Source organism: Thunnus albacares, chromosome 10 (assembly GCF_914725855.1).
Source record: "Thunnus albacares chromosome 10, fThuAlb1.1, whole genome shotgun sequence".
Taxonomy (NCBI): Eukaryota; Metazoa; Chordata; class Actinopteri; order Scombriformes; family Scombridae; genus Thunnus; species Thunnus albacares.
The window spans coordinates 681735-697248 of record NC_058115.1 but is presented as its reverse complement, the minus strand read 5'-3'; the positions used below and the strand labels follow the sequence as shown (position 1 = coordinate 697248).

The 15514-nt window shown below is 40.9% G+C and overlaps 1 protein-coding gene across 1 annotated transcript; it reads right to left on the bottom strand.

Annotated features, from left to right (window-relative positions):
- Nucleotides 1-399: 399 nt before the first annotated feature.
- On the bottom strand, nt 400-15327 carry immt (inner membrane protein, mitochondrial (mitofilin)). The gene is made up of 14 exons (XM_044363520.1): nt 15154-15327; nt 13576-13643; nt 13279-13471; nt 12953-13097; nt 10023-10115; nt 9548-9706; nt 9290-9423; nt 6365-6468; nt 5495-5630; nt 3202-3331; nt 2516-2739; nt 2238-2369; nt 1648-1777; nt 400-1467 (listed from the first exon to the last, which is right to left on the bottom strand). Exons 1-14 carry the CDS (start codon nt 15193-15195, stop codon nt 860-862), a joined length of 2298 nt encoding a protein of 765 aa, XP_044219455.1. The 5' UTR covers nt 15196-15327; the 3' UTR covers nt 400-859.
- Nucleotides 15328-15514: the final 187 nt, after the last annotated feature.

Sequence of the window (15514 nt, the reverse complement as noted above, 5' to 3'; positions counted from 1 at the left end):
GTGTGTAATAACAGCAGGACAAAGTGAACACTGCAGAGGTTTTAGACAGCAGAGATTACAGCTAAAGATATTTATGCATATATCCAAGCTAAGATGATGAGTACTTGCACTGCCATCCTGGTAAATTTTCATGGGAGCTGTAGTTTTTTTGCATTCTCACAAAGTAATTGTAACCTTGTTAAAATCACAAAGGTTTCAACGTCTAAAAGCAGGTGCTGTAGTGTATGCCGGTATGTCCTAGAATATAGAAAGTAAACCAGGAACACATTTTATTTTTCCAGAAAGGCGGCTAAAAGAAATGCTGAATGGGAGAAGCTAGGGGAAATATGATGTCATGTCTTCAGCTCTCCGTAACAGTTAAACTGTTGTATGGGAGGAATGAAGAAATTTAACAGACAGTTTTCTTGTTCATGATTTATTGTAACATGTACAGTATTGACAAAAATAAAATGCAGCATGACATATTCTTTAATGTTAGGTTAATTAAATTTTCCATAACATTTCAGGCAAAGCCAAAAAAATAAATACCTGGATCAAACATGGGCCTGAATTGGCAAGACTAGAATCAAAGGGTGCATCAATTATATCATACAAGTAATCCTCCGGTGACATAGTGCTTTAAAACAAATGTATCTTAACATCCATCACTTGGTTAACTTCAGTTAACACCACTGAAAATCTCTTCTGAGTATCAAACACCGTTGTGAATCCAACAGCTGCCTTACTCCACAAAGAAGCAAGCTACATCCTCTACTGAGCTTCACTTAAATCCTACACTGTGCCACTATTTGATACTCAGAAGAGTCATTTTCAGTGGAGTTTTCCTTTAATGGCTGCCAGGTTAAATGGGAGTGGCAGCCTATGGAGCCTGGGTGGTTCCTAATCCCACAGCATTTGCATAAGCTGACAGCAAACTGACGACCTGCCTGGTTTCCAGTGTGAGTCTGGCTTCAGTCAGCCAGTCCTCCACTGCTCTCCTGGCCTCTCCTCTCAACTGGTTCACCAGTTTAGCTGCTAACTCCAGATCCCCATGCTCCAAGCAGTAGCTAGCATATGACAGAAGCTTGAATGGGTCTAAATCCTCACTGCTCAGCTGGGCAGGTGGTGCTTCTTGTTTATCCTCAAACAGCAGTGCAGCTTGAATGTAGGACAAGAAATACTGGTACAAGGAGTTGTGAGATTCGTCAATAAGGGCGACCCGGCGAGCCAGTGAGCGTAGGGAGTTGAAGCGGGCACGGAGAGAGGCCTCACTGTACACACCACGCTGCAGGGATTCTCCTGGAAGAGCTGATGCCAGAGCCAGGGCAAATTCGTTGTCGTGGCAGCTGTCTCGCACCGCCTGAGCGGCACTCTCTAAAGGCTTAGTGAGGGAATCGGCGTCAGCAGTCTTTAAAGTGTAGTTGAGAGCCTCCACAGAGAGCCAGAGCTGGTGAGCTTTACGGGCCTCCTCCTCTGCTACCACATGGCCTGCATTCACAAGACAAGAAGCTGTTAACACAACAGGCTTAATGATGTCATCCAAACTTTGCCATCCATATGTGATGTTCTTTGAAACATTGATTCTGCCTTTTTCCAGAGTGGTGTGTGGGTGTGTGTGTGTATATATATATATATATATATATATATATATATATATATATATCTTACTGTCTATGGCCTCCTCCATCCCCTTCAGTCTTGCATAGGCAGTGTTCATATCCAGAGTGAAGTTATCCAGCTGTTCCTGGCTCAGCTGACGGTAGTGGGTCTCCTGTTCCAGCATCTTACTGTTCAGGACCTGAACACAACCCACAGCACAGCTTTGAAGGAATGCTGTTAGAAGTATGCATCCTAACCATGACAAGCCAGTAAAGAGTGGATTGACGGATGCTTTCTACTGGCCACACAGACTGCAGCTCCCAGAATCCTCAATTACAGTGTATGAGTGTTGTTTTAATGATTTAACGATGTCATATGTGATCTAATAAGAAGAATACTAAAGATACGACCAAGCATTTGCTATCAGCTTTCAGTATACTTTTACAGTTTTTAATTTCATTTATTTTACCTTTATTTAACCATGAAGTCTCTTGAGATAGACAAGAGAGCAGTGAAAGATATACTTACATAGTATATATACTTACAGTATATACTAGATCTTGCTATACAAGAATTATTGCTATACACATAATTCCCTCCTCTGTGCACTCTGATATTTGAATGTAATGTGCGTGTAGAATGTGGGGCAGTATGAAGACCTGCTCAGCCTCAGTTTTCAGCTCCTGCTCCTGGACTTTGAGGACATCTCGGACGTGGTCTGTGTGAGCAGCTGCCTGACGCCGGAGCTGAGTCCTCATCTCTGCCTCCATCACTTCCCTCAACTCAGACAGCTACAGACACACACACACAAACATGTAATTATTCATACTGCCTAGTTATATTGATAAGAACTGATGAATTGGTGACTGTTGCGTGGCTCCAAATGAAGAGCAAGCTCAGCGACCCCTGAACCACCTTCATCCCCCCCCCCCCCTACCTTCTTCTCCTGCTCCAGCCGGGCGTCCTCCTTAGCGTGCTGCAGGGAGGTGTTAACAGTTTTCTCCAGGGCTTTTTGGTGTTCCAACTTCTGCTGCTCCAGCGCTCCGTCGATGTGGATCTGCTCTCGGACTCTCTGCTCGGCCAGCTCACGGTTCAGCTGGTCGATGCGACGGTGTGCGTGGGCGATCAGGGCGTTCAGGTCATCCGCTGACAGTTTACCAGCTCACATGCAAAGACACAAAGTTATTTTGAAAATTTGTCTTATTTTTCCTAAAGAACTCCATTTCAGATGTGTATCTGAACCAGGAAGAGCATAAGTGTGTCCCAATTACATCTCATGTACTAACAGTATTGAGGATATATATATATATATCATTCCACTTTACATTATTGCTTCATGTGTCACAAGTGATCTGCACTGTCATTGCCATTAACACTGATATTAAAGATGATAAAACATTAACTCTGGATAGTTCTTCCTGGCACTGAATTATACCTGCTGAAAGTAAAACTGAACATCCAGGTGAGCTACTGGTCAAAAACACACACTGTACCATGTCCTGTCACACCCTGTTGTCAATCATCTAATGATGGTAAAAAAAAGTGCCAGAAAAAAAAAAAAACTACAGAAATATGAATATGGACATGCTGAATAACTCTGTGATTGTGCGCGTGTGTTCTTACTGAGGCCCTTCCAGTTGGCCTGGATCTCTGGAGTAAGACTGCTTACTTCCCTCTGGAACTGTTGTTTGGCTTCATTAACCAGTTCACTGTACTGGGAAACAATTTTTGCTTCTGACTCTGCAGACTGCACCTACACACACACACACACACACACACACACACAGAGTTTGGCAGCTTTATGTGCTGACGATTCACAAGTGGGGTGTAAGATGGAGCATGAGGTAGACAGGCAGATTGGTGCAGCGTTAGCAGTAACATGGGAGTTGTACTGGACCACTGTGGTGAAGAAGGAGCTGAAAAATTCATTTTTGTGTTTGCGAAATCTATATCAGAATACAGATTGAGGGGTGGTGATAAGTGGGGTCCAAGCACGTTCTTTGTACTGTTGCACAATTTTTAAAGCACAAGAGTGACCATATGTAAATATGTGAGAGTTCACAACAGACAGTGCAGAGAAACAGGATACCCACAGCAAGAGCTGAGCTGGATGGTGAACCTTGCAGTCACAGGTAGGGATGTCCCAGTCAAGTATTAAATATATAATAATCTAACACAAAGCCAAAGAGAACTTTTAGCAGCATGTTGTAGGTCAGCAGCCAGCTCAGACTGTCAGAAATAGACATGAACTCAAATCAGTTGTACTCCTCTGATAGCTCAGTTTGTTGCTGAGCTTTGCTTGTAATTGTGACATTGTGAGTTTAAGTTCTGTTTGTGTGACATGAACCCTTTTTGTATAATTAGTGCTAAAAATAATGTAAAGATGTAGATGTAGTGGATGCAAGATCCTTTTAAAACAACTTTGACATATCAAATTATCCAGTCAGGTGATTTATTTTATAGCAAGACAATGAGATAATAGCTATTTTTAAATACATCAATTCTGTATCAGTTGAATTGTGTTATTTGGTTTGTAGAAGTGATAGAACAGCCTCTATATGATGGAAGTTCTGTTTAAATAGCTTCCAGTTGACTGTCTGCATTTCTCATGAATGGATCTCTGAGTATATGGCTCTTTAATGTTATAGTGCATTTTACAGTGTATTTTAAAACATGTATGTTGGCTGGAACACTGTGAAGATATTTTAGAATGAAAAAGATATTTCCTCAGATTTTAATAATGCATTACGTGCAGAACATGTCAATATATGATGAAAATAAAAATATATGTTCTGCAAACAGACACTGTTCACATTGCAGATATAAAGAGGAACCTTTGGGGAGGAACTTGGAAGAAACACAGTGTTAAAATGATCGTAACACTAAAGGTGAAGCACAACCTCAAAACTAGCCTGACATGACCAGGTTAGTCTGGAGGGAGATGTTTCCAGGGTAACTTAGGTCAGGCTTATTAAAACCTCCTTTCTGAAAAAGAATTTCCTGAAATAAGCCTGATTTACTGAAACAAGCCAGGTTTAGCTGGTGATCTGGCTTTGTTTAACACTGGTGTTATAGAAGACTTCTATGGACACATTGCCCTCTGTTGGTGGGAGTGCATAACACCAATATGAACCACCAGGTGGCAGCATCAAGGTAATGTCAAGATGAGACCAAGCATTTCATATCAAATCTTTTCTCTCTCCTCACTCTTTTTGCAAAGAGCATTGGAGTACGTATCGGTAGCAGCTTCTTATTGTTATCTGAACACTGCTGGTTAAAATGAACAGCGAAGGCAGATAACATCAGCAGTTCCTAAATAACTAATTCCATAATAGCTACAATAAAATGTTTTGCTGTTGTCTGATTAATGTGCCCTCCACAGCATCTGGCATCTGTGTTTAGTCAAAGACTGTGCATTAAGAGACATCACTCTGTAACATGTGGTGACAACTGGATAGATTGCCATGGATAGACATTTATGTCCAACTCAAGATGAATCGTAATAACTTCGGCAATCCCTGACTTTTAAACTAGCGCTATCAGCAGGTCAAAGTTTGGATTGGTTCAGTATTTAACCCCAATAGAATACTTGTTTATGACCAAATAAAATTAATGATTTTCCCATCAGCCTCCACTCCACATTAAACAAATTAGATACAATGTGTTAATTAGAGAGCTTTAGAGCTGCTGGTAGGCAGATTTTGTTATTTTTGGGCAGAACCAGGCTAGCTGTTTCCCCCTGTTTCCAGTCTTTGTGATAAGCTATGCTAACTGGCTACTGGCTGTAGCCTTATATTTATCTTACAGACATGAAAGTGGTAAAATCTTCTCATCTAACTCTAAGCAAGAAAGCGAATAAGCATGTTTCCCTAAATGTAGAGTTCATCTGGTTGTACGTGTAAAGTAACGTCCTTACCTTAGTGACCACTTTGTCCAAATCCACCACCATGTTATGGAGATTCTCCTCTGCTGCTAAAACGAGTGGGCGAACAGCAGTGACCTTCAACTCTTTAGACTTGTCAATCATGGACTTGAGACTGTCCAAAGCTTTACTGCAGGGAAAGAAGTATGGGAGAGTAGAGGGAGGGGTTAGTACAAGTGCATATAGGCCTAAACACACTGGAAGTGTCTGACGCGCGTGTTTTGAATAACACCAATTGTTTTCAATGGCCGAACACGCACTAGAAGCATTATGATGCGCCTACTCCGACCTTGTTTTGATTTTTGGAGCATCAAATGAGGACCCAGCGCCCAAAGCTGTTTTCTCTGCAGCCGAAAAAGAGAGAGATAGCGCAAGTCAGCTAGAGAGAGAGAGACAGCGTGGCGGTGGTCGAGCAAGGAGAGCCAGCAGTAGTGAGAACAAAACCGCTGAATGAGAGAAATAAAACGTTATATTCTGATTATTTCACAGCAGTCACGTTTTAATGCACAAATAAATAACCATCAAACAGTCAACAAATGATTTACTGTGGACACTGACGCTCTCAGTTTCAGTTTCATTTTCCTCCTCTGCATTTCTCCTTTTAATACAAGGACAAGATGACAAATTTGTGTTGGTTCTGTGGTGTTGGAATTTCAAATCTGACGCTTGCAGTGCGCCATGAATTGACGTGAGTCAGTTATTGCTCCCAGTGCGTTTAGGCCTTAAGAGAACTGTTTGACAAGAGAAGTGGTGCAAGACCAGAAAATGTATCAGCAATGCCCTGTTTTTCCCCACACCTGCCCTGTGTTAGCCTGTGTGTCTAACATGTGTGCATGTGTGTGTGTGTTTAGATGTATATCTTACTTGGCTTTCAATAGCGCAGTTCCAGCATCATTCACAGCGCTGGTTCTATCAGCAACAGAAGCTTCTAGATCCTTCCACTGGGCAGACTTCTCCTCAGGTGGAACCTGGATTTAAAAAGAATTGAAATCACTCCACTGCAAAACCATTATTTTGCCCATTAAAAGGTGTCATGTCACAGGTCATACTGGTAAAATGTTTAGTTGTTCTAGGGCAGAGATTTTCCCAGAGGATGGAGGGAGAGAGGTGAGACATGAGCCGCAGTTTGCGCAAAACTCTACTGCAATTACGAATAAACAGATCAGAAATAAGAAAAAAATGTAGAACTCCAGAACTTGCTTGAGAATCATCACGTGTTTTTCTTCATTATCAAAGTAATCCATTGATAGTTGTCTGTACATCAATGGGTACATTGAAAACAGGAACTCGCCATACTTTCAAAATGTCATCATTTAAGCAAAATATTAACAAATGTAGGCTAAAGATGGGTAAAATGTCTAAATCATGAAATTAAGTTATTAATTAATTATTTATTATTAACAATATGAACAAAAAGTTATTTTTAGGATATAACAGGAAAAAAATGTTATTGCAGGACTTGGTGGTTTTTTTATGACAGCACACCAACGCCAAATGACTTTGTCCTGACAATCTCAACCGTTGGAATAGCCTGAACATGCACATTAGTTCTTGAAACATTTTTGTTTTCTTAGCTAGCCTGTGTGAGTGATGACAGACTGGAATAATAACTGTGCGAGGGGTCCTTGGATCTTCTAGTGGAAGTGACATAGGCAGTAACAAAATCTGAACACAAGTGGTCAGCTCGACACTGTTGGGCCTCATATGCCATGTGCATGAGGCAAAGGCAGGCCTGCGCGTACTCATAAAGCCTGATAACAAAGAAATGCGCCAAGTCACACAAAAGGACTTCAAACTCCCATCATGCCCTGCTCAAGTCACACCCTAGGCGTGAAATCTGGCAGAGTCAAACTCTCAGCTCGAGAGCACTGGACCTGCCAGAAACACCCCAGGATTTCCTCTTCTCGGCCGTGATGTCACCAAGAGTATAAACACTCCACTTGCTCTTTGGACTGCGCTTCCAGCTGTTCACCTGGCTAACGTAAGGAAGTAACTCCCATATGTACATGACTGTCTCTAGGCCACACCATCTCAACCTCGCCTAGATGAGTAGAGATTTTCATTGTGTTCAACTGAGCATGTTACCGGATCCGAAGAAGACTGCTGTGCAACCCGGCCCTGCTTGTTTGGTTGAGTTTATCACGCTGAACTGGTTTGTGTTTGTTCAACTGCTTGGATTGTTTTGTGTTAGCTTGCCGTTGTGTGGAGATCATGGGTTGCGTTCTATGTGTTGAAATCAGACTGCAGCTGGCAAATAAGGACGTTTGCACGCCATGTGTTTGTGTAAATAAAAGCAAGTGCCACTTCTATGCACGATCGCTGAGATCTTTTGTTCTTTGGTGTTTTCACCCTCTCCTCTCTACTAACCCACCTGCATGTACACACACACACACACACACACACACACACACATTTGGTAAGCAGATAACTCAATTACAGTGCTCAGCTCTGTCCCCAAGTAATCCTATTGTTAGAGATGCGTGTTAAACTGGCAGACCCCGTTAACCGTTGTCACTGTTCAAATCACACGGTCCACCATCTTGACCAGATAAGTCAAGATGGCGGATGTGACCGGTTATTGGTCCTTTACCTCAGGGTGGTGCTCCGTTATTATTAATTAATATTAATAATTTTTTTTTCTAATAACCAAACCTGCTCCTATTAAGTCCCAATAACGCATATATGATAGACACAGGAGTGAACAGCAACGTGTCTTGGCTGTCCACTTGTGTTCACATCACCAACGCATTTTAAAACCAAGTGCAAACAGCCTCTTACAGTCTTCGGCCTGTATGACAATAATGAAGGTCTAATTTACTGTCCAACATCACTGGCTAGATACAGTATCTTTTGTAAAACAGATTGGTCTGCATGTACTGGGGTAAGGTGGGAAAAAAAAGAAAAAAAGTGCTGTGCTATGTCTCGTGCAGTGGAGATCACTAAGGTTAATCTGGTGTAATGGTGTATGAAGTTTTGAATTGGTCTTACAAAGCTAATTATTAAGCTATTACATCTAAAATGCACATACATGCTTGCCTTCTTTGAAGATCAACTGAGAAATATCTTGTGTGCTTGCCTTACACTGTCCGGGTGCGGCACTGTGCTCTTGTGGTTGAGTTCCACCTTTTTTGTTCCATTGACATAACTTAAATAACGACATAAAAAAAAAAAAAAATCGATTTTTGGAATCTGTGAATAAATTCATGACCATAGATAATTCTGCCATTAATAGATATACCATCTACTACCAGGCCACAACATCACTGAACGCCCTCTGTTGCCAACATGAAACAACGCAGTCCTGAATCCCAGTGAACTCTACTAGCTTCCCGCTGCCGCTCCACTTGTTTCATCATTGGGAGCCAGCCCACTCCGATCCTCTTCTCAACACACTGCAAGACGCCACTGTCACACATTTGTATCTCTATCTATTCTCCCTTTTGCACTGCCTTCTTGAAGTTTGGCAACCAACAAGAAAATAACAAAATGTCAACCTGTGACTATGACAAAAGTCAAAAGCCACAAACTTTCTGAAGCTACTGCTGTTTGTTCAGTTGTAATTACATGTCTAATGATGGTAATCACAGTGGACAGTCCATAGTGATAATGTAACAGTACCAGACCTGATTAATATGTAATATAGCACTGGGAGTCCCAGCTCAGTGCCCACCATCTGGCTCTAAGACTAAAACATACTAATTCGCAAAAATCCAATCACATTTTTACACCTGTACCAGCATTACTGTAATCAGATCACATTCTTGTGGTCAGAGGCACTGTGTTCTATACCTCTGCTTCCATTGCTTCCTTCAGTTTAAGTGTGTGTCGTGTGATTGCCTGCAGGGCTGCCTCCTGAGCTCCGATAGCCTGCAGTGTTGCTTGAGCCGAGCTGGCCAGTGAGTCTTCAAGACTGGCTGATACAGCTGAAAAGCAGACATACACACACGGACAGGAATCATGAGAGGCTGACAGGGAGTGGAACGGAGTATAGAGGAGGAGTTAAAAGAGAATTCAAAATTGATGTAGAGTGTATTGTTGCTAGCCTACATGCCAGGAGGTCCTGTTCCTCCTGGTCTTGTTGAGCAAGTCTGGCTGCCACTTCTTCTACTGGACGCTCTTTCAGGGGTTCTGTTGCCGACTCTATGTCAGGGTGAACTCCTGCTGTCACTGGGGTATCTTCATGGTCATGGCACTCTTTACACTCCTCTAGAAATCACACACATACAGATACAATGACACAATATGACACACACACACACTCTTGAAAGTGCCATTTAAAAGTTTGGACAATCCTGTTTCCTTGAATGAGAAAGTGTGTCCAAACATTTGACTGGTATTGCATATATAAAGATATATACACACACACATATATACACCATATACACACACACACACACAACCAGCAAACAGATACAAACATTTATGATAGTAGACACTGACCTAAATGGGCAAAGGTTGAATTTCCACTTTGACTGTAACATATCAAAGTGTACAGTGGTGAAGTTCAGCCTAATGGTGTTACCTTTGACTGCTGCTGCCTCTGTGTCACATGGAGCAGGTACTGACGGGACCTCACTGATGGCTGAGATTATATGACTTGCCTCTGCGGAAGCCTCTGTATGGGACATAAATACAGAAAGGTATAGGCAGTTTGTGTGGTTGCATGTATGTGAGATGTGTGGCAACACTCACATGTGGACACCTTTCATGAGCCCTTGAAAACAAAAAAAGGAACAAAGTGTGTTGTCATGTTGTGGTCCAACTGGACAAAATGTGAAATAATCAAAAACTTTAAATTAAAGTTAATTTTATTTGAACTGAGATGCATTTAAACGGAGGACTAAAAATTGCCTCCAATAAAATTAAGTGAGGCCAAAAAAACACAATAAAAATAAACAGTATATTTTTGTGTAAGTGACAAAATGAATGTAATGACGGCACTGACCCACACATGACAGATCACCAGAGAGGCACAAAGATTTATTCAGTGACTGATAATAAACCTAGATCCATTTTTTGCACAAACAGCTTCAACTGTAGCATGGTAGTATTTATCACAGAGCTATTGTACAGTGTAACGCTCTAAAAACTGCAATTCTAGGCTACAAACTACAGTACAGTCCTAAGCAAGTCTAATCAGGCTGAAACTAATATTCTCACTATAGATTAAGCTGCTGATTGTTGTTCTTGATCAATTGTTTGGTCATTAAAATGTCAAAAAAGTGAAAAAATGCCACAAGTGATATTGACAAAAATCTAAAAAGAGTAAGAAAACTAGCCAATGTTCAATTTTGAGAAGCAAAGGCAGTGAATATTGGTATTACCAAAACAGAAGAAGATTAATTTTTTGTCTATCAACTTATCAATTGATAGACGAGTTGTTTCAGTTCTAAAGTCTAGTGAAAGGCACAGGAGCACAGCATTCTATGGTAAAGAAGAAGCTTACCCTTAGGGATCTCTGTGGTGCATAAAAACAACATAGTGCATATCAAACACTTACATTTGAACAAAACTAAAATGAATCAGACAATAACAATGCGTTGTAGGGTAAAACATTGCAGCTCAGACTTTCTCCCTGCTGGGTCCTGTTCTTACCTGTAGGCTGTTGTCTACTTTTGAGCTGTAAAAAGCCTTAAATATCAGTAACAGTCAACCTGAGGTGATTAAAACTAGCACTAGCAGCTAACAGAGTCCTCCTGGTCCCAAACCCCTCCAGGTCAAAAACCACAAATGAAGCCATTAGCTGTTTTACTAACAAAGGCAAGCAACATGAAAACACTCAATTTAGAGAGACATGACTGACCTGAGAACTCAGGTAAACAATACTCACAAGCATTTCAGTGAAAAATCCTGCCTCCCTAAGGACTGGCCCAAAAGTTGCCCTTTTCTCTGCTGTTGCTGTTGGAATAGATATATTTTTCTGGGCCATTTCTGATTCCGTATTTCAAAATAAAATACTTAAAAAGAGAAGAAAATATTTTTTTTGAATAATTTGGTTTTTCAATAACAAATTTATAAATTTTTTCTAACTTCTACTTTTTCAAATGTAATTTCCAGAATAAAATATTTTCTTATATTTGGGCCAATATTGTAATTTAAGACCTTTTAAGGCTGTGAGGACCGCGGATACCCTGACAACCCTAAACCTAGGATCTGACGACCACCAAAATTTGTGAAATTTGTGATTTGTGACATTGGGCTATACAAATAAAATTGACTTGACACTGCTTGTACTGAAGGCTATCTTAGCATGTTATTATTTTGGTTGGTTAAGAAAGGTTAGTGTAGGTTATTACCTACTATTATGTGCAAAGACGTCTGCCTTACAGGAAACAATTCTCTGGTGACTGAAAATGTGATCACTGATTAGTGTTTTGAGCCATTTCTAAACTAATGTAACCAAACTCTTTGTAATAGAAGAACATGTCACCCAGTGCAAAGGTGTGGCTCACTGACATGATTTTAATACTTAAATCTAATTTGGACACTAATGGAGGTATATTAAAAAATATATATAGAAAACTGCCAGCCAAATCCTTTAAAAAAGTAAAGATAAATTGTATCTATATAGTACCGAACCACTAAGCAATATTAAAAAGGTATAATATGTAACTATTCCACATAAAAATGTCTAAAAATGACTAGATCTATGTTATATATTTTGTTCAAAAGCATTTATTCAAAAAAGATAAAAGAGCAAAATACACAATCTGTAATCTTAGCTAAAATGTACTAAAAGAATAAAAACACACAATATGGAATCTTACTAAGTCTACCTATATACAGATGTGGATGTGTGTGTGTGTATGTGTGTATGTTTGTGTTAACATGTGAACTGCAAATAGGGGAAAAACAATAGCAAGATGACTGAAGTCACATGGTGACTGAGTACCAAGCGGCAACCTCCAGGGCTGAAAAATGAAGCCAGTGCAAAGTGCCAAAAAATTGAAATTCCTCGAATGGCCTCTTGAGGCTGGCTCCAAAAGCGAGTCAATCCCCATAGACCCCCCCATGTTAAAATGCCCCACTTTACAGCAGAAATAAACATGTTTACAGCTTGGTACAAAAAGTGGTTTTGGTCTCTACAGCTAATTTCCACTTTCATGTCAAGTATATGGGGGGTGAATTTTTATTTTACAACTCACCCGTTTAAATTTTATTAAGCTGTAAAGTTATGCATAATTAAGGACGTGGCCACTTTGAGTGACAGGTTGCTAGCTGCTCAGTGGTTTGTTTCAGTAACCAGGCTTCATTCGGCCCGCCTCAGCTCCACCTCTTTGCCCATTTTGGATTAGCTGGGAGTCAGGTGGAGCCAGGCACTGTCAAGATTGCTATGACAATCAAAAAGTAGACCTTTTACATTTAATCCTCAAAGCAGGAGGTAACACCAGTTGGCAACTCACAATACTACCAGTACATAATGTATGAGTCATAACCAGAGCACAGACTTACCCTCAATGGTCTGTGCAGGCTGTGTTGGGGATGGACTTGTCTCTTTGGCTGGACTCTCTGCTGCCTCCTTCACCTTTTTCTCTGTCTTGGCTTTGGATGCCTTCACCTGTTTGTCCAGCATAGAGGGAGGCTGGACCAACTCCATCTACACAGCAGGAACAACAAAACAAAGGTTTTAACTAATTCAAAATCATAATTTAAAACAATTGGATTAATTTCCCAGCTCTGTTCTAAACTTCAGGAGTGGATTTCTCTCTTTCACAACCTGCTGTATTTTCAAAACAGCCTTAGCACATTACCCAGAGATGCTGTGAATACATACTGACCTGTTTCTTGATGGGGAGGCCGGCATCTTGGGAAGCAGGTCCCAAAGCCAAACCCAACAGCCAGTCTGAGTATGGAACGTTTTTCTCCACGGCTGCCCTAAACTTGTGGTCCCATTTGGCGTAGAGGATTGTACCTCCAATGCCACCACCTACTGTCACCAAGCCTGTAGCAATCACTTTAGCAGCAGCACCACTGTGGTGGAAGGAGACAGCGATGGATAGACATGAATCTGATGTGACAATGTCTTACTAAAATTCAACAGTTATCACAAGAAGCCTGAATATATTGTGTATTACCTGCTCTCTCCTGCTGTATAGTGCCGGCAGTGTTGCAGATTGAGTAGATCAGTTCTCCCATAGTTCTTCTAGAGAGAGAAAGTGAGAGGTAGACAGACAGAGAGGAAGACAGAAAAACAGGAAGAATAGAAGACCTCATTAATATAGAGGCTCCCTGAGAGTTCCTGCTTATGATAGTGCAGTTTCTAAAAACCATATTAGATTACACTTTAATGTCAGAATCCCGTCTTTTGTCACAAGCAAACTGTTTCACATACATTTGTACTGGAATGCATTCCATGATAAAATAACACCACCACCACCCATGGGAGGGGGGTGGTGGTGTTATTTTCAGATCATTTCAAATGTTTCAAAAACACTCACACAGTAAAATGTTTTACTAAATTTAGAGAACTGCTCTGACCTGAATAAAAGGCAGTCTGACCATGAAACAGTAATGACATTTACTATTTAAAGACATTGTTATTATTATTATTGTCTTTAGAAATTAATTAATTTTTTCTTAACTTTACATAACCTCTTAAACTATAAAATATAAGCACAGATACAAAATACATGAATACATTCAAAAACATATCTGCCTCATCGTTCTTCAGCAGCTGAATGGACCTGAACTGCACTGATTTCAGACAGAAAGGCAGAACTAAAGAAATCTGGATTTACTGAACCTGCAGTCTGTTATCAGAACACAGGAGACAGACAGGCTGAGGGGTGGGGTTTAAGCATGAGAGAAATTAAATGAAAATAAACGTTGAATCGCTGCTTCTGCGGTCATTACTTCCCGTGGAGTCAACGAGTGGAAATACGGACAGCGCCTCTCAGCCACTGAAACACGCATTGTGGCCGGAGGAGGGATTACACCCGAGGGTTTAAGTGGATACACACATTGCGCCCCCTAGTCTACAGGCCGCAACCGACTACAGTGGTGACTTTAGATCCTTTCCAAACATGAAGTCGACATGTAAAAGCATATTTACGGAGTTAAGTGCCGGTCTGCAGGTTGCTTTTACACTACGTAGGTTAAACCAGAAATGTAGTTTGTTCTTCTTCCCGGGCAAACACGGAACAAGTAACTTTGAAATATTTCTTTAAGAAAAGATCGCAATCAAATCAAAAAATGTTGCTTGCGTTAGCCATATTGCAAAGACAAATCTGTTGCCACAAAATATGTTTGCCATTTTCCCTTTTACTAATATGAAATAATAATGAAAAAAGTAGGAGACAGAATGACTGTAGTATCAGACCGCCACTGAAGCTTCACGGAGCTCAACTCCAGCTCACTTATGGACGAAATGCCATTACGCATCTGTCACTTCCAGCTAACCAGCTTACTAGCACTGCACTGACATTGTCTAGTCCTGTTCTCACCGGCTCTTCAGTTGTCGTGTTATTTCTCAGACCTGACGTTAGGTAGCATTTGATGGTGAAAAACACAGCCGTGCTCACCAGAGAGTCCGCTGTGACACCTTGAGGCCGGCTGTGGGTCACTGAATGACAGCTCCTCTGGCTAGCACGCTAATGGCGTCACGGTGGGTAATAGTAATAAAGGAGGGTTAGTTGTGAAGATTATGGTCTTACCCGGACTGTGGAATTAGCTCCTCTCAGACAAGCCCTCAGCATGGTCTTCAATGCCTTTTAATTTTAGATTATAATCAATTTAACGCGCACAGTAGCAGTGGTTCTTTCCCCTTCCCTCTGCTTCTGCTAGTTCTTCTTCTTCTTCTGAACTTATTGGCGGTCGACAAACCAGCTTAAAGGCGCATTACCGCCACCTACTGGACTGGAGTGTGGAGCGGTAGATTGGCAGGCAAACAAACAACACAAAACGTTTAAATAAAATTACACTGTCAGCTAAGCCTGTTTCCTTTAAGTATTTAATTAGGTGGCTACATATTTCCCATTATGTTTCTCCAAGGAGCTTCCTTAATGTTATGCTACA